We start from the raw sequence: 19628 nt of genomic DNA, 5'->3' as shown, positions 1-19628 counted from the left end.
GACAGGCAAACACCTCCCCATGGGACGTGGTGAATTAATTCCTTGTTTGGCTTTGCTAGCATGTGTAGGTTTTCCTTGACGTATTAAACTGTCCTTATCTCAGCCCACATGGTTCCTCACTTTTACTTTTGCTATTTTTCCCCCATCCCACCAAGGAGGTCAGGGGAGGAGGGAGTGAGTGCTTGCATGGTGCTTACTTGCCAGCTGCGGTTAAACCGTAACAGTATGGAAACAAACCGTGAATAGCTCAAGTCTAGGGATAAAATATTCTTAATACTCAGGATGTTTTACAATTTTAATAAAAAATAAGAGAATTATTACATACAAGAAGATAAAAATAACTTTCATTAACAGAACTAAAAGGTTTGCTCAGTCTCACTGCTCCTTGCCTTAGTGAAATTTATAGGCTCTACTCTGCTGCATGGATTCCTCCACACAAATAATCTGGTATCTAGAACAAAAACAGCAGAGAACAGAGAATCTTTGTAGAACCGCAGCCAAAACCAGCATATTCCAAACAATTCAAAATTATGAAGCTTCTTAGAAGCTCATGTTTTTCTTCATTTATTTAGTTCAACTGGATCTAAGAGTAAACAGAATATAGTCACATCACATACTTTCATAGTACCAGGCAATTTTTGAGAACAATCAAAATTCTGAGTATCACCAAAAAGGAGTGCAACAACATCTCATAGTGTTTCCACAGTTTTCATGATTGGATTTGCTGGTGGTCTTATTTCTCCCCCAATGTATCTTTAATGTAAAAGAACATACTAATTTAATGTAGAAGTACATTTGAATTATGACTGTTGCTTGTACATATTTTGGTTTGGGGTTTTTTTTTTTGGTTAAAAAATCTTAACTCGGACTTCTAGCTGTAGAGTATTTGCGTGACTGAAAATGACAATTAATGTTTGTTTTCCTCCACCTACTGATCACAGCATAGTTAAAAAAAAATATGCAACTTACTGTGATGGAGTTAATAGGTTGTCATTTTCCTCATCACCTTTGAGTGTTTGAATTTTACCATAGTACAAGGGATTGCCAAGAGACTGAAAAATGGTCAGTTTTGTTTTTTGAACCTGATTACCAACTTCACATTCAAACACATAATCATCCTTCATTTCCTAAAAAGACAGAATGACCTAGTAAGTCTTGAACAAGCCTTAGCTGAAACAGCAAGTAAAGCAGACCAACTCCATATACAGAGTAAGAAACATTCTATAAGTAACTTTAGGTAACACTCTATAGGAAGGGGTGCATTATTTAAAATGAAAGTGATTCCAGAAGTTACATTAACAGGATGAGAGGAAAAGCATTTATCACGTCTTAAAAAATTATTGCAAACCCCAAACAATCATGTTAAATATAGAAATGTACACTGGGTAAATATAGATAGAAACAGTTTTATATGAATTATGACAATGCAAAAAACATTGAGAGTAAAATGGAGCTGAACATTAAGTTCTATGGTGAAGCATTACTTTTTTCCAACAGGCAACTACAAAAATATCATGATACATGTTGTTAATAAAGCTAGTACCTTGTCTCTAAAATTATAAAAAAATAATTATGTGATTCAATCACATAACTAATCAATGAATTATTATTAATGCAAATTAATCAATGATTATATTAAATTACTACTTCTGACCAAATCACATAGCTTGTGCCAAAAATGTTAAGGTTCAACTTAATCATCGCAGAAAGTTTTTTTGTAAGAGGCATTTAATATTAATCTCTTTCAAAATGTAACATTTTTATTTTAATAAAGCTCTTTTTCATCAACCTTTGAATTTCTGAGTAAAGAAAGCAATTTGTTGTACAGAGTTCTGCTCCATGTAAATTATGATAATTTCTTTAGTACAAGCTGCTTATCCTTGTATTTCTGGAAAATCTGAGGAAATCACTGATCACATGCTTGCTTGACTGTATAAAATTACAAGTCTCTCTGGTAATCTTCCCATGTCTCTGTAACACATGGAAGATTAATTAAACTGGGGGAGGGAAGATTATTCCACATTACATTGATTTTGTTGAAATAAAAGGCATTTTAACTAGAGACAGTGAACTTTGGCCAAAGATCTAAATTACTCACGTGTGCTGGCCAGACAGTTGGTTGTGAGTCATCAGACTTGATAGACTTTTCCACTTTGGCATATTTTTCCACCTTAAAGCAAACAGAGAGATGAGAAAAGAAAGAATCTCCCATGTTTCTTCAAGGAAATGTAATTGAAGAACCTTCAGAACTTTACATTTATAGTGTTATTTATACCACATTTGCTATGTTAAACTTAAGAGTGAAACATGGTTTCAGACTACAGTCTGAAATCATTGCCTGCAATGTGGAATGGATAAGTAATTTCACAGTAACAGTAATTCCTAAAGCCTCTGATTACGTCAGGTACAACACAGTTAAAGTGAAAAAAGGGTTTGTTTTGTAGAAACTTACGCTGTCATTTCATGTGTTATCTGCGTTCTTGGCAGCCCTATGATGTCCAAAACTACAGTCTTGTCTAGTCTACAGTCTTTTAAAAAAATCTCAGCATAGTAGAGAAAACTTGTGGCACAGGCCCTGGGTGTCCTGGTTGGTGGCAAGTCAAATATGAGTCAGCAGTGCCTTGGCAGCCAGGAGATCCAGGTATGTCCTGGGGTGCATCAGGCACAGCATTGCCAGCTGGGCAAGGGAGGGGATTGTCCTGCTCTGCAATGAGGCTACCTCACCTCGAGTGCTGGGGGCAGTTCTGGGTTCCACAATATAAGAAGGATATAAAGCTACTAGAGAGTGTTCAAAGGAGAGCCACAACAATGATGAAGGTCCTTGAAGTGAAGCTGTATGAGGAATGGCTGAGGTCACTTGGTCTGTTCAGCCTGGAGGAGACTGATGGGAGGCCTCACTGCAGTTACAAATTCCTTGTGAGGGGAAGAGGGGAAGGCACTGACCTCTTCTCTATGGTGACAGTGACAGGACCCCAGGGATGACCTGAAGCTGTGCAAGGGGAGGTTCAGGTTGGATATTAGGAAAAGGTTTATCACCCAGAGGGTGGCTGGGCACTGGAACAGGCTCCCCAGGGTAGTGGTCACAGCACCAAGCCTGACAGAGTTCAAGAAGCATTTGGATAAGACACATTATATGATTTTGGGGCTTGTCCTATCCTGCAGGACTAGGAGTTGGACCTGATGATCCTTGTAGTGCCTTCCAACTCAGATTTTCTACAAGCCCCTTCTGTACACTAGTAGTATGTATTTTGGCAGTGCCAGAAACCAAGAATATGAACGCCCCCAAGAGAAAAATGCACACAGAGTGAAAAAAAACAACTCTAAATTAGAATTCTCTGCATAACACTTAAAACTTTTGGAAATATTAATGTCCATAGCATAACATATTGAAAGACAGGAATTCCTACCAAGATGAAAAGAGACCCATTTTTAAACAATCTACAAACCTCATTTGCTTTTCTGTTTTTCATCATGCTATAAGACAACAGACGTGCTCATTAAGCCTACAGAAGAACAGTGCTAACAATTTCTTTGTGTTGGTTACTTCATCCAAACTATTCTATTACAACTGCAATATATTACAGTGTGGCTTAACCTGTGTTTATACCTTATGGCACAGAAAAGTAATTGTAAATGTTAAAGCCACTCCTATTCTTTTAAAAGGTCATTCTTTGATACTGGTTACTTCTTAGACACTTCTTCATAGAATACAATTTCTAGTAATTGCTAATTATACATAACAATTGGTAGTCTTACATCTACTTCAGAAGGAGCAGTCAAGTAGCAAGGGTTCTGTTTCCACATATCTACACACTGGAAAACAAAAAACAGGATTAATATATTAAATCCTTTCACTAAATAGTTAAAGTATATGACATTATTTTTCAAAATTAATTACATTAATACTTACATTTCCAGCTTTTGAAATTTTGAGGTCATACTGCTGGGCTGCTTTCCTCTCCTTCCTTTTCTGTAAGTAGTCAAGTAGTCTGAGCTGAGGTGGAGTTGAGTAGTGAGCTACTTCTTGCTGTCTGTTCAGAGAGGACCTTGAGTATCTTTTGAAGCACCTATGGCAAAATGACACCTAAGCTTGTAAAACCATCAACATGAACTTCCCCTTGTACAAAATCAGAAATATGCAGGGAACTGCTACTTACATGGAGACTAGTAAGTTTTAAAATACCAATTTAAAACTGCTTTTCTGGATTACACTGTACAACGCTAAATTATGATTCCATGTTTATAAAATATACCAGTATTTTGTCCATCTGTTCCAGCACTAAGGATGGGGTTATTTTTTAAATGCCTAATTACAGTACATCATCACAATGAGTAATTAAGATGCTGCCAAGCTTAAAATATTTGTGTATTATCATAGTTTCAGTTCCATCAAACGATCCTTGTCCTGCTTATGTAAGTATAAAGTTATAAAGACAGTAACTATCCTCTGGTCTTTCTTTCATGACAAACTCATGGTTTCAGTAATGCTGTTCTGGACATTCATTTAATCCCTTTTCCTATTTTTCTAATGGAATATTTGTCGACCACCAAGCTTTAAATTCAAGGACAACTTGATAAAATTAATGATTTACATTTTTTTAGAAATTCCCACTGGTTTGGTACTAGCATAGTATTTTAATGCAGATTTAGTTTTAAATATTTCAGTAACTGTGACAGACCACTAATACATTTCTTATTTACAGAGTGAATGCAACTCTTGTGATAGAACAAACACGTTGAACAAATGTTTCAAGCTTCTGTGGAAATAAAGAAGGGCCCAACTATGCACAAAAGTGAAATAATTTCAACATTTTGTACATAGTGCATACCACATTATTTTAAATTTTTCCAAGATTCCTATACACTTACACTTCTGTTTATCCTGAATGACAAACATACAAATAATTATTTTCATTTGGTCATTCGGGATTAAACTTATATGAAGCTTTTAACAAATTAGAGACCAATATGCAACATATCTGTTTATATATTTTACATTACTGAGCTGCCATCTGATTCTGCTTACACAAAACCTATGCAAAAAAAAACCCCGAATCTAAACTGCAATATAACTGATTATGTTAAGAAAATACTTATATACTTTCCTTTGATACACAAAAATAAGCATATTACAGTATCTACTAGTAACTGAAATAAAATACAATATTGAGCACTTAAAAATAAGAAGTAATTTCTTGACTGTTTCTCACACATTTCTCTTTAAGTTACAGGTATTACATATGAGGAGTTGTATTTTCACATAGAGCATTACTTAAATTTTTTCTGAAAGCATATTTCATACTGAAAACTACCGTTTCATGGGGCGAGTGTTCATCTTCTGCTTGTTGTACAGGAGCCTGTTTGTAGTACAGGTCACTGCTATTGAAGGGTCAAGACACAAAGGCTCTGCTGTAGCCAAAATAAGTTGGCTCTCAAGTAGGAGTTTGTCCTCCTGTAATATACAGAGTTATTAATAAATATAAAAATAAGAAAACTTTTACAGTAGTCAAGTTCCTATATACTTATGCATGTAGACATTATCTTAGAAAAAACTGAAAAAAATATTAAACAAATAAAAAAATAAAAAATCTTAATAAGTTTTTGTTTTGTTGTATATTTATGACATCACTGTAAATTTTTTAAATAACCTCTAACCTACCTGTGTCCATTTGTGGTTGTCACTTGTTATAGAATGTACGTCACAAATTAAAGTCTGAGGAAAAAGACATAATGGCAATTATGAATAGTAGGATTTGATAATATATGTTCAGTAACAGTGCTTATCCAGTCTAGGAACTACCCTGACACTGAGAAATTACTTAAGGCTTCTCTTTACCTGCATTGTAGGTCGCAAAAGAATGTGCTTGCTTTGGTATGTTGGAGATTTCATGTTACCAGACTGCCTATAGTCACGTATTTCTGCTATGACACATCCACAATGGAAAATATTAACCTGGTTGAAAGAAAAACACCAGCTTTTGAATAAACATTTACCAATCTTCCCCTGCCTCTACAAAGAAGTTTGTTATATAATATATAAAATTCAGCGAAACTAGGAATAAAACTCACGACTAAGATTTCAGACCAGCGGTCTTTCCTATGTGCATAGACATGTTTGTCCTAGACATACCTAAAACGCAAGCTTCAAATGCAGCGTTTTCATATGCCAGCAATGCAGTTGTAAGAAATTCCCATGCCAAACATTCCATAATGACAAAGAACAAAGGAAATTTTGCTAGAGCAGAGTTGAAGATGTTTCACGGCTGTAATCACAGCAATCTCTCTTCTTCTCCTCAGTAGTAAGTACTTTTTTTTTTCCCTACATATCAATAAAATATTTATTTGGGGCATTAAATGCTACAGTTTTATATGCACAAGTGTCTTATGTTTACAATCACCTATGTGAAGCACTCAAAAAAATTAAGGTCTATCTGGGTACAATACGCAAGTTCTTTTTGTAAACTAAAATTCAAACCTGAGATTTTTCCAAAAGATCAACCAAAATAGGTGGTAGCTCCTCTGCATCCAAATATTCAAGCAGCTCTCCTTCTTCATAAGGCAAACGAATGGTCTCAGAATCTGAATTTAAACAAAACACATTATCTTTGTGTGTCAAGTTCACACATGAAGAAATCTGAAACAAACTTGCCAAAGGAAAAAGCAGTGTTGGCAGAAACCTATCCACACATACCATTTTTTTGCATAGTATTAATTTTACATCCATTTCTGTACTTAAGAGTTTTAGTTAGCTCTTACTGTTCTAGCTTTTGTTCCCAGGTGATACAATGTATGATCTTATTGCCCATGGCAGTACAAATGGCATAAAAATGCCACCAAAGTAGAACAAAAATGCCTCTAGGCAAATCTAGACATGAGAAGCAGTGAAAGAAACAATTTGACAGAAGGAACCTGAAGTGAGAGAAACTTGGATATGCAGCTCCGGAAACTAAGGGGAAATAAGAGACAGGAAGGCTATCAAAAAGACTCCTATCTACAGATTTTGTTTGTAGATAAACAGCTCAGAGCTTTATGTAAATTTTTAGTTCAAGTAGAGCTGATTGTTCTCCCATCCCACACCCTGGAATTATGTTGGAAGTGAAACAGTTAACGGTAAACAACAACACATTCTAAAAAGTTTATATAGCATTCTGAATATTTTTAAAAATCCAAGAGAAAAATATTACCTGAACCATTTTTTCCCCTGAGCATCAGTGAATAACCCTCATTTCCTGGATAGAGGTTTACCACCAGACATGATAACGTCTCCTGCATAACCAGCTTCTCAAGTAAGTTCACATTTCGTCTCAGTTTCTGCTTTAAAGGTAAACATTTCTCATGAACATAATACTATGAAATAATTAGCAGAAATAAAAACAACTGCTAGAATGTGACTTAGATTAATGACAAATTATACATCTAAACAAGCCCAGTTAATTTAATTGTACTGTATTCAGCAGAGTAAAGATATTATGTATTGTCACACATGTTTATAGACACAGATTTATGAAAAAATCCCATTAATTTAAATTACAAACCCTAGAACTGGAAGCCCACCAACAACAGAATTAATATGAATAACCTTATGCTAAAATGTTGTAAATCTACAGTGCACCATTATTTGTATAATTTCTATGAACATCATCAATCCAGTACAACTTGTTTGGTAACAACAAAATATTTCAGATATTCCTAACAGATGAAGGCATTTCTCTCCAGAATTAAAATAATGAATTGGAGCATTTGGAAGCTTTCTTAATTGCACTTATTTGCTGAAATCTGATCTAGCAGCTGCAGACACTATTCCCTTATTGAACTGTAAAACTATCTTTTCCAAGTATAACACATTTTTATAATTACTTGGTGTGTTTCAGAGATAAACATTCCACAAACTGAAACATTTGAAATCTCCTTAGAACTTAAGAGACAATGAATTCTGAACCTCAGATAATTTTACAGCCTCTGGTTGGAGACCATATTTCATCACTGGGTACAGCCATTAACTGGGAGTTAACCTGAGTGCTCATTTGTCTTGTCATTCATTTTAGTTCCTTGAAAGCAGCTTCCACAGCTTTCTCTTCTTGTTCAATTTGACATTCAGAGTTTAGCCAAGTAATTTTTGCCTTTTACACCTCATATTTAGCACTGGTAAGTCTGAGTCTCTTTGCTAACATTATGAAAATTTTTCACAGAACTTCTTAGTTTACCAGCATTTGGAGAAATAAATCTGAATTTACAACAAAATTACAGGGTCTGAAGAATGATTCACATTTTTCCCACAAAAGTCATGCTAAGCAATTGATTGTGAAACAGTGATAATAACAACAATGCACATGGCATTGATGCTGGCCCCAAACTTTAACACAAGTGCCCTTCAGTGACACAGGATTAAGACAGAATGAACAGCTCACTAAGCCAGACTAGACCTTACTATTCACATTACACACTCTTATCTTTAGGTGACTACTACAGTAAGAAGGGATTATACTTCATTTAACAAAGAAAATAAGTGGAATTAAAACCAAAGTATTTTCTCAATCTGCCTGTTTAGACAGAAATGAAAAGCTTTCCAGCAATTTCCACTTACCTTTATCTCAGGCTCTTTTTCACATTCTTCAATATACAAATCATAAAGTTTTTGAAATACAGATTTTCTGAAATTAAAAAGACTCAATATGTAACCAAAATTAAATAAAAGAAATGCTATTAAAAAACGAAATATTGAAACTCTCAGTACCTTCCACTTGATAAATATTTTCTTTTGGGAGGTCTCTGGCGGGCGCTTTCAATGATATACTAAAAGAGAAAAGTAAACAAGAAACCAGCATACATTACAAAGAAATTTAATTCTAGTTACCACACAGATCATTACCAGACAGTGTTCCATGTATACAGAAAGTAATTAACAGTTATGGTACATGACTGTTCCAAAAGTGCACTAAACACAATCTGTTTATGTTACAGCCATCAATAAGAACACAGCTCAATTTAGCTGTCAAAGACAGCATTTCATGCCTATGGCATCAGTTCCCTGCAAGTTCTTGATTCTACACTCACATCTTGTAATTACAGTAGTAACTAACACTAGAACATTACTGTATTTAGTTACCACTACTGAAATTCATGTGGTTAACACACTAAGGTACAACAAGTTTATGCATACTGGCTTGACAATATTTACAAATCAAATACTCTTCAACATGATAATTTCAGGAAGTTCTCCCTTTGCCTTTTGCATTTACATTCTTTTTCTCTATAGAGCTGTGCAATATAAATATAATTCATGTACATTATACATTTGAATTAAAAAAGAGTAAGAGAGATAGCATCATCCAGTAAATGTGATTTATATTCTAACAAGGTTTCTCCAAATGTCTATTATTTGAAGTATTTAAATTAACAGCTTTTTTCAGAATTTATGTGAAGGGAGGTTCTCTTACAGGAATGTGCATTTCCCTTAACAGGGTTCAAGGTAACTGTTATATCAGATGACAAGCATTAAAGAACATGAATGTGAAGGCACTTATCTCTTTATTCTCATTAGGTTATCCTTAAAAAACAAGAACAGGATTTTATCATATATTTCTGTAAGGTGTCTCTGTAGAACCCTACTTATTTCACAGCACACACTGGTTTAGAAGGGGAAAGCTCAAGTCTTGCACAGTCTATCACCATCACACTTGATGATGTTTCCAGTACAATGGGTAAGAAACAGCAATTTTAGTGAGAATTCAGCAAACTCAGTGTTACACGCATAGGTGATTACACATGTATGTATTTACATAATGTTGTTTTCTACCACTCTTCAGGAAAACTAAAAAATAGCTGTTTTATTTTTATAACTCTGAGATCAATAAATTATGTATGAACAAGTAAATTAGCTGCTTCTTACCTCGGCACGATCCAATGCCAGTTCTAAAGCTTGTTGCTGCAATAACAAAGGGTTTTTTTAGAAATTACATGACTTTTTTTAACATACTCATACATGAAAAGCACCCCAACAACCCTACCACTACTGATACGAATTTATAATTAGAAGATGGGCTCAAAAATTCTTTGGCACATACTAAACTTAGCTAAAATCTCATGTAATTGCATCACAATGCTTGGGTAAATTATGAAGCATTAGAACAATGAAAAGCAATTAGAATTAAAAGTAAAAATGGAAATTACACCTAATAAAAGCAATAACAAACACTACCCAAAACAATTAGAGATGACAACTAGAAAACCTGATCTCTTTTGTTAAGCTGGTCACTAACTCAACAGAAAGGATAGGCCAAAATATCCCTGGAACAGATGTCCAGGAAGAAAATATTTATCTTTTATGTACCAGTGCCCAAGTATAGGTACAGTTATTTTTCACAAAATAGAAACAAAGATCTTGTGCTCAGAACATTACTTCTGCACATAATACAATTTAAGAAGTGTTCCTTATTATATACTCTTAGGTGGCTAGGAAACAAAACCAGCTTCCATTACAGACTTTTTCCAAGGCAGGCTAGAAGTCTGCCCAACCCCCACAAAACACAGCAAAATCTGCTAAAGCTTCTCAATATCCCATAGCATGGTATACTCTACCATTTATTTTAATGAATTTAGCTTCTTTGTTATGCTTTTTACTTCAGTACACATGCAGTTGACATACTTCTATTTCAAAAAGAGCCTGCAACTTCACATATCAGAATTATGAGTTCTTGGACTAAAATTTGACAAGTATTTCAAACCAGAATAAACAAGCACCAGTGTCAAAAAAACCCCAAGAAAGTCTTCCTTGGCTCCTAATGTTCCTTCTCTGGCACTCACTTAAGCTCTGACTTCCTTTGTGCAGGAATAATGTGCAGCTGTTAAATGAACCAGACAATGAGACTGATTAGGGGTAGGGAGGAAAAAAGAGGACACTATTAAGAACCAAAGTGTTGTAGGAGAATGTCAGGAGCGTGACTCATCTCCAGGTAAGTCCAGAGGAACAATGCATTCACTTCAGTGGCAGCTGGATAAAATCCTTAGGAATGTACTTGTGACAAGCTCTAATATTTGGTGAAGCTTAGGAATACTTGTAATAGGTCCCTCTTCCCAAATATGCATTTGTTCTATTCCCTCAGTTTAAACCATCCCTATCAGCTGCTCCTAAAAGCAAACACCTCTACTTGAGCCTCAAGAAATAGAAGACACACAAACCATGTCCAATCCAAGGTAGTGCCAGTTATTACATAGATATTGTTTTACTACAATAGAATCCAGTGAAGAAACCCATACTACACAACAACAGAAGAACAACAAAGAAATATACAACAAAAACATTCATATACTATACCTAAAACAAAATTTCTTACCTGTTCATGAAAATCCCCCCACCTACTTACCATACTACTGTGAGGTAGAACCTGCCACGACAGAACACTTTAATTTTCAAGTGCCTAGGTGCTTTTATGAAAATGTCAAAATACTGAAGCTTTCTATATAAGAGAATATATCTAGCAGATACATCTACAATGCCTATGTCTAGGTATGATTTCAAATATTCAATTCACTGACTGTTTAACATTAGGTAAAAATCCATGGCAATATTAGCACCTGTGAATACAAGACTACTATGTAGAAGCAGGATTAATATACACCCAACTTCCTACGAGCACTCATGACTGAAAACACCACTAGCTTGATATGGCAATTCCTATGCTGCACTGGCCAGTGAGTAAGTGTTTAGAAGTGTTCACAAGCTATGAAGAAAGACACTCCTAAACAAGGAAATCTCAGAATTCAGCAATAGCAAGCAAAACAATATTTTAAAATAAAATGTCCAATATTAATAGCATTCTCCTCATCAGGCAGACAGCTAGCAGACTAGAACAAAAAGATTTGAAATTATATGAGCTAAATCCTAACTTACCATTGTAGTAGAAGCCATGTGGCCAAATGGCAAAAGAAGTACTCAAGGAGTTTTGTGTAGCTGGCAAAGAATCATATTTGATGGTTAGACCTGGGGTACTGAAAACAAAAAATTCAAGGAGAAAAAAAATACCATTGAGAAACTAAATGGGTATTTATTTAAATGCAACACTTTTGGTTTTTAATTCTACTTGAATGTCATTAGCAGTTTCCTCCAAGAGTAGGAACAAGTGTTCCATCCGCTGCTAGTGTGGAGGTTCTCACTCCAATGACCACTACTACTTTTCACAATCATTTTACCTTAGTTTTATTCAATAGTAAAGCAATAAGCATGTAAATGTACATATAGTTTTCTCCATTGCAGAGATCTACCTAGGCTATCCCAAATGTCAATCCTCAGATGCACAGGAGGCTAACACACTGAATGAAAAGCAGAGTGTTTAACACACTGCATCAGCTCTTTTGTTTTTCTTTTGAGAAGGTGCTATTCCATAGCCAATTCCTCCACTAGCGCTGTCTTCCAGCATTGTTTGGCTTAAAACTGACTCATAGCAGGCTGTCAATCAAGAAATAAAGAGAATTGCTGCCACCCCCTCCGCGGCCCCGCCGGGCTGAGAGCGAGCGGCGCGGCCCCGACGGCAGCAGCGGCCGGGAAGGGCCGGGCCGGGCCGGCAAGAGCCAAGGGCGCAGGCCGGGCCCCCGCGTCCCTTCCCTTCCCTCCGCGCCCCGCCCCGCCCGGCCCCGTCCCGCCGCCCCCTCCCCGGCCGTGGCTCCGCCGAGCGCCGGTACCTCCGGCCTGTCCCGCGGAGCCCCCGGCGCAGCGGCCCCGCCGCCCGCCCGCGCAGCGCCCCCGCCGCGGCGTCCCGGCCGCCCGCCCCGCCGCTTCCGAGCCGCGCCGGAAGGGGCGGGCAGGCCGCCGCGGGACCGCCGGCGCCGGCGGGGCGGGCTGCGGGTGCCTGGGGGTCACGCAGAGGTGCCCAGGAGTTGGACGGGTTTGGTGGTTTAGTTTGCAAAGCGCCTGGACTGCGCTGCAAGTGGCAGCTTTAATGCCCTTGTGAAGATCAGGCTAGGACCCTGTGCGTGTCAGGGATGCTGTAAGGATATTTGAAGGGGTTTGGTATGTCCATCTCCTGGCCCTGCACAGGACTGAGAGTCACACCATGTGCGTGAGAGCAGTGTCCAAACACTTCTTGAAATGAACAGGTTTTATTCCTTTATTAGTGTTCAGCTCTTTATTAAAAAGTCAGCTCGGCAGGGGAAGTGGTGTAGCTTCTTCTGGTAGCCGAAGGGCGAGAAGGCTGCAGAGTCTGTCCCTGGAGTCTCCGAGGCACGCTGGTAGCCGGAGTCTCCGAGGCACGCTGGTAGCCGGAGGTGAAAAGGTGTCCAGTCTGTAGCTGAAGTCCCGATCAGCAGATCGTCCTCTCTCCTTTCCTCTTGGCACACTGGTAGCCATAGGAGGGGGGATGTGCAGAGCCTGCTGCCGAGATCCAGCAGTAGCTATCCCTCTCCTTTCCTCCTGGTAACACCAGGTAGAGTGTTCCATTCTTTGTGCCTGCTTCCCACAGCCCAGTCCAATCTGGTCCTCTGCAGGTTATAGTGACAAGTTAAACACAGACTAGGGATGGGGTTCCCTTTTCCCCAACCAGCACACCCATCCAGCCCCCTCTACTGTGCCCCTCTTTTTCATTTTGGGGTGTTTTTCATCCCCAAAACCCCCTCCCATGATTCCACTGGCTTATTTTGCATCCTAGTCCTAGTTTGGGTGGGGGTGTAGGTGATTCCCAGGAGCGATTAGCTAATTAACATTTCAATGTCAGTACTTAGTTCGAGCCAAGTGTCCCAGCCAGGCTGTTTTGTTCATAACACTTCTGAAGCTGTGTTAAGCTGGGTGCTTCAATCACTTCCCTGGGGAAGTGGGTCTAGGGAGTCCACGGCCCAATGGAGGTCATGACCATCCATGCTCAAGGTCTGCCAGGCACATCTACACCACACACTGTGCATATATCGCTGGGCACAGCACTTTTATGACTTGTAGCACGTTTTTCCCAGACCTTTCTAGCAATTCTGACTGAGCAACAATTTATTTGTTCACAGCAATGAGCGAACGTGGTACCCTGAGATCCAGCAGGAAAAACCACACCTACCACCGCCCTTCAATGCCTTTGTTAACCTTATGGTGCTGACATGTCCTAGCAAGGGATGACTTGAAAACTCAGGAAAATGTAGACACTGGGAGCTCCAGGTAGCTCTGGATAGAGTGGAGTGCTTCTTGTAGGACTACCCAGGTACTCTGTCTTGTTGCTGTCGCTGTTTTACTTTCAGCACTGGATTCTTAGTAGCCCTTCTATGTCTCACAGCATAGCCAAAATGGTGGGAATCAATTGCTGGTTGTGTCTAGGGCCTCTCAGAGGTTCTCAGTGCATAGAATAAGAACATCTGATGAGATTACTGCTCTTCAGCTGTGGGCATAAATAAGTTGGCCACCTATTTTCAGCAATAGGTAGGCTAGTTTATTGATTTTTTTTTGGAGCCCATGTTGTTCCTGAATACCAGAGCAAAAATAACCAGAATCCTGTCCTGGAGCAGGAGCAGGTGGCAATTCTTCCTTGACTCATCTAGACACTAAATAGGTGCATAGTCCAACCGTTCAGCAGCTGCATTTCATTCAATTTTGAAGCTCCTTTGAGGATGCAATTGTGCCATCCTTTAACCTAATTTTTTTTCTAAATTTCTGTGCTGTATGCCTGGCAGTACCAGTGTTTTGTAGCCATAATGATAGACCTGTCCCAGTACAAAATTGCAAAGCTGTTTTTCATTTTCCTATGCTCTTTCAAAATTAAATGGCTTACAGGCCTATGAGTCAGATTTATATGCTGAAGCTGAGACAGTGATTCAAGTATGGTTCCTCTCATTTGAGTATAACATTAAAAAAGTGACAGCATGCTGTGAGTAGAAAGTGCTTGATTCAAGTGACATAGACTTGTAAGCATGTGGATGAAACTTAGGGCAAACAACCATGAACTTCTGAATTCTAAATCAATTATGTCATTGACTTTCTGTGTGGGTAGTTATAAATCCCTGTGGTAACATTTCCTACCCTGGTTATAGAGTCCTGAATCTGTATGCAGGACTTAAATTATTTGCAGACAAAGAAACCCCACAGCTTCCATTTACTTTTAAAGTCAGATACACCTTGTCAGGTATAACAATCCATTCTTTTGTAGGCAGTTTTTTCTAACTTGACTGTTTAAATAGAATTTTAGAGGTTTGGCAAGTGTAGCACAGAACTTGAGGGATCTGTGTTCTTCAGCAGGAAAAATTATCCCTGTCTTAGCCTCCTGCTGGTCAACCAAGTCACTCCCTTGGGACTTCTTGGCTGTGTTGAAGTGTTCCTCTGTCTGTGGGAGCAGTAACACATAGAGACATCTAGTATTACCTGTCTCCATCTCAAATTGAGCCTTTCTCTAAGTTCATACCCCAGTTTTGAGATGCTTAGTAGAGACACCTTAAAAACAGCCTTGACTTTCTGAATTTTCTGACTTATGCTTTGTGACATAAGCATGTTTAATTCCATCCTTTCTTCATTGTTCCCCACTTGCCTAATAGAAACTTGTCCGTTCCTATTAGACACAGCATAAACTGATCAGTGGGAGATAAAGTGGGTAAAGGCTGGCTTGCATTTCTGCACACAGAAATGTGACTATCAGAGAATTAATTTGGGACTTAACAGTCCTTTTCAGATGTCTTGGTTCGACAAGACAGGAATCTGCGAAGGAGGGCTAAAGCCTCCTGTGCAATGGAGAAGGTAAACCCCCTCCCTCTGAATTACTAGGAGTTTTAAATCAAAAGGCTCTCAGGCAAAGATATGGGAATGGGAGTAACAATTCTTTACTAGGAGAAAACTAGACAACAATTTAAAAAGGCAAATGCAATCGGTACAAACAAAACCAGTGGAAAAATCCAGAACCTGAGGATTCGGGGTGCCAGTATCAGTCCTGCTGGGTGATTGCTCCCCTTGCAGTGGATGATGAACTGCAGCTGCAGTGGTGATCTTTAGAAGGGTATAGTTTTCCTCTGAAGATCTGGTGGCAGTGGGGACGGTCTTCCTCTGCGCCGGGGTTGCCTCCGAGCTCCGCCGCCGCCGCCTCACCGGCTGTTTCGCCGCGAGATCCCGCGAAGAAGAGAGAGAGAGAGAGCTGCTTCTCTCGGAGTCCCGCCCAGAGAGCTGCCTCGTCTCCCCAAAAAGCTACCCCTTTAAACAATAATAGAGTGCTTGGCTTCCCCCTCTGGGTGGAACATCTCACAATAGGATGGTGTTATGTTACCAGCCCTGCATTGAATCAGTCAATGGCCCACTAACAAACCATTACCTCTTAGGAGCAAAACCGGTTCTTGGAAAAAATAACAAAACCTGCCCAACAGGTTTGCCTTCAACAGATGGCAAATAGAATACAAGCTTATCTTACAACCCAGGACATCAGGATAGCAAATAAAGCAAGGAAATTTAATAGAGGTCGTAAGTCTGAAACGTTGTGAGCCACATGGAGTAAGCCAGAGGCTGAGGTTTCTAGGACTGATTTTTGGGTGCAGTTTTTTCTGTTTTCTTGAGAAAGACAGGAAGAAGGAAGTAAAAACTGAGGACATGGACAGTAGTCAGAGTAGATTGGCTCCCTGATGATCTGGAGGCAAGCAAGGCAACATTAGCTTGGGCCTGAAGAGGTTATGCAATGCAGGCTGTACTTAATATAGGAAGGCTGCTCTGACTGGTCCTTTTCTTGAGGCTTACATAGAAGCCCTTATGAGAATGCCAAAGCATGCTTATAGTAATTAATGTCTCATGATGCTAGCTCAATCTGTTACTTGGATTTGGAGTAGGTGTCATATTCTTTCCAAGAGCCAAGGAACCTGTGGTTGGAGGAGTTTGGCACTAAAGGCATTTTAAGGAGAAATTAAGGCAATACAGATATAGCCAAAAAAATTGAGACTATGATGCCAAACTTACCTAGCTTGCTAGCACATAAAGGGAGGCTAACAATGAAACTATTATATTTAAGTATTTCTGGGAAGAGAATTTTGTCCAGTACCAGTTGGTCCAATATGGCCAATCAAAACAGTCAACTAAACAGTGAGGTTGTCATGGCAAACCGTAGTGGAACAATAAAACAAGGGCCCTCTAATTAAGTCAATGATGTCTGAGTGTAAGTCTTGCATTGTAACAAAGTTAAGGGCAGCCTCAGGATCCCTAGAAATTTTTGTCAAATTATTTTTATTTGGCAAAGTATAATATATGTGCTTGTATTATGAACAAAATTAATGTAAATATTGAATTAATAAAACTATAGTAAGGATACAAATAGGATGTTTTCTTCTCCTTAAAAGATTAAAAATCATGTATTTTACTGAACATCTTCTGTAATTAATAAGCAAAGAAATGTATTATTTCTACATAATTAATTTTTGGATGGAGAGTTCTGAGTGAGTAGTCCAGACTTTATAAGTAACAGACTTGTTGGCCTTCTCTTGCAGTACTCAGAATCTGGAAAGCATATCTGCATATTTGCATTTTTAACTTTTACAGATGATGTGAAAGTGCAGCACATTTGTCACTCTTTGAAAGAGGTATAGTTGTTTAATTTTTTAGTTACTATTATTAGTAGTATTATTATTCATTTCAATAGTGTCACCTTCATTATATTCTGCCTGCCTAGTTTGGCCTGATTCCTGTTTGCTTAGTTCACAGCAAAGTAGAAGAACATTATATTCATTAATGTAGATACATAATGTGACAAAGAGAATCAGGTGTATGAGTGCTTTCATGAGACTTCTGTGCTGGAGACTGTAAGACATGTAGGAAGGAGTATGGCAGAGTATCTGTGGCTATCCTGTTAAGTCCATCCATGCATCATTTATCCTGTGTCAGGAATTTCAAAGGGGCAGATGTCATTCCTATCACTTTGTGTCTTTCTTTGACCTGCTAGATGAACGCAGCTGAATTTAATGCTGTCTCTTGCATATATTCTGCAGTCTTTATGTGGAAGCCTCCCATACTTATTTGGAAAATAATTTCAGTGGTTTATTCAGAGATCTGTATTTAATTTTCACACTGGGGTAAAAATAACAGGAAGCCTAAGATCCTCAGTCTTTGAGTAACTGGAGTGTATCATGCAAGTGTTAAATTTTTGCTCAATGTAGTAGAGGTTTTTAGGCCTTTCAAGCAATCAGGTCTTAATCTAATTCTTAGATTGTAGAAATATTGGAATGTACTTATCCCTAACCTGTCTTACTTGTTTATTCTGAATCCAATCATAGGGTATCTCTTGTCTGAAGGTAAGTTAGCAAAAAAAAAGATAAGTCAAGCAAACTTTGCAGATAACTAAGAGCCTAATAATGGGGTTTACCTAATACAGAGCTCCCAATGGGAATGGGCAGTCATCTGCTGAGAATCAAAACACCTCATCAACCAGATGGATGTTGGCATAGTGCAAACACAGCACTGCTGTTAGCCTGCAATTAATTTTCATCTGTTTAATAAAACAGCTATTCCTTGGCTGATTGCATGGCTTTGCTGGAACTTCTACATTTTCCAGGTTTAAAAGATATTGTTTATGAAACCAAGTTAGCATTTTATCCTTTCTGCAATATTGTTTCACTGAACCCACTAGAGGTCAGGGCTGTACTGCTAAGGTAAATAGTTAAAAATCAGCTAGGGAGAAATCTCTTAAGAGATTGCCAGAAGTGAGAGTTATGTGAGAGACTTCTAAATTATGGAAATTTAGAATACGTTACATAATGAAATTAATATTAAATAATCCATTGTATTTTCTAGTACTGAAGTAGATAAGTTTGGCAGATCCACAGTTATTATAAAATTATAGAGCAGTGACAAAAATATCAAATCTATTTTTTAATTATTATATCTCTAATTTTCTATGAAATTGCTATTGCAGTTTTAGATCCAGCTTTGTGATTGCATTTTATACACTGGTTATCTAAGTATCTACTTAAAGAAGATCAGAGACGGATAAAAGGAATTTTTCTTTGTTCCATAGAACAAGGGTTAATTCAAGTCCTGTAACCTTCTCAGCAACATCTTAAAGGAAGGGATTGTAATACTGATAGTTGGTAATCCAAAGCAGGGGCAAGGTCTTCAGCATCACATTTGACATATGTGTCGTGGGACTTCTGTACTTTGCTTGCTGGTAATAGGAACTGATTTCATCTTGTTATGAGTAACTAAAATGCAGCACATGATCAGTACTTCATTCACCCTTTATTTTGCTCTTTTGTAGTGTTCCTTTTGAAAAATCCATGCATGCTAAAGCAAGGAGAGCCACAAGGCTCATAGCAAACCTATACAAAGGCTTAACACTCTTACTACATCAGTGTATGACAAAGCCAAGGGAAGGCAGATGAGGAGCTTCATATTGCTTCTGGTGTAAGAAAGAAAACATTCTTTTTTCTCCTGTATTGACTGTATGTCTGACAAGGCCAGGTCTACCTTGTGACAAGAACAGGCAACCTGAAGAGATGAGAAATTAGCATTCACCCAGACTGGCAGTGATGGTCATTTCTTTGCCCCTGTTCGTTATGAGATCAACATCTAAAATTTCTGGGACATCTCTCTCAAGTGATCAGTGTGTGTTTAAACACACAACACTCATTTCTCATTTTGATCTATTTTTGTTCTATGGATGTGTGCCTGCAGGTGGGGGTGAGAAGAGCAGCAGCAGCTCCATGCT

General features: G+C 38.3%; 1 protein-coding gene across 30 annotated transcripts in view; it reads right to left on the bottom strand.

Moving 5' to 3' along the window:
- Nucleotides 1–12746, bottom strand: part of SUPT20H (SPT20 homolog, SAGA complex component) — a 29717-nt gene extending 16971 nt beyond the window's left edge. For 13 of the 30 annotated variants that reach the window (XM_085578762.1, XM_085578782.1, XM_085578840.1 and 10 more), the window contains exons 1-15: nt 12679–12746; nt 11891–11988; nt 11364–11384; nt 9890–9925; nt 8735–8793; nt 8585–8651; nt 7185–7314; nt 6476–6579; nt 5837–5953; nt 5660–5713; nt 5313–5452; nt 3911–4067; nt 3757–3813; nt 2099–2170; nt 970–1127 (exon numbers count right to left, since the gene is read on the bottom strand). In XM_085578762.1, coding sequence (XP_085434888.1) covers nt 970–1127; nt 2099–2170; nt 3757–3813; nt 3911–4067; nt 5313–5452; nt 5660–5713; nt 5837–5953; nt 6476–6579; nt 7185–7314; nt 8585–8651; nt 8735–8793; nt 9890–9925; nt 11364–11384; nt 11891–11908 — 1190 coding nt within the window. In that variant the 5' untranslated portion in view covers nt 11909–11988; nt 12679–12746. The remainder of the gene's footprint in view (nt 1–969; nt 1128–2098; nt 2171–3756; nt 3814–3910; nt 4068–5312; nt 5453–5659; nt 5714–5836; nt 5954–6475; nt 6580–7184; nt 7315–8584; nt 8652–8734; nt 8794–9889; nt 9926–11363; nt 11385–11890; nt 11989–12678) is intronic. The other 17 variants (XM_085578805.1, XM_085578887.1, XM_085578856.1 and 14 more) reach the window with 5 other exon arrangements.
- Nucleotides 12747–19628: the final 6882 nt, after the last annotated feature.

Source organism: Lonchura striata, chromosome 1 (genome assembly GCF_050655825.1).
Source record: "Lonchura striata isolate lonStrDom1 chromosome 1, ASM5065582v1, whole genome shotgun sequence".
Classification (NCBI taxonomy): Eukaryota; Metazoa; Chordata; class Aves; order Passeriformes; family Estrildidae; genus Lonchura; species Lonchura striata.
Note: the sequence above shows the minus strand (reverse complement) of the source record. Positions and strands in the feature narration are given on the sequence as shown.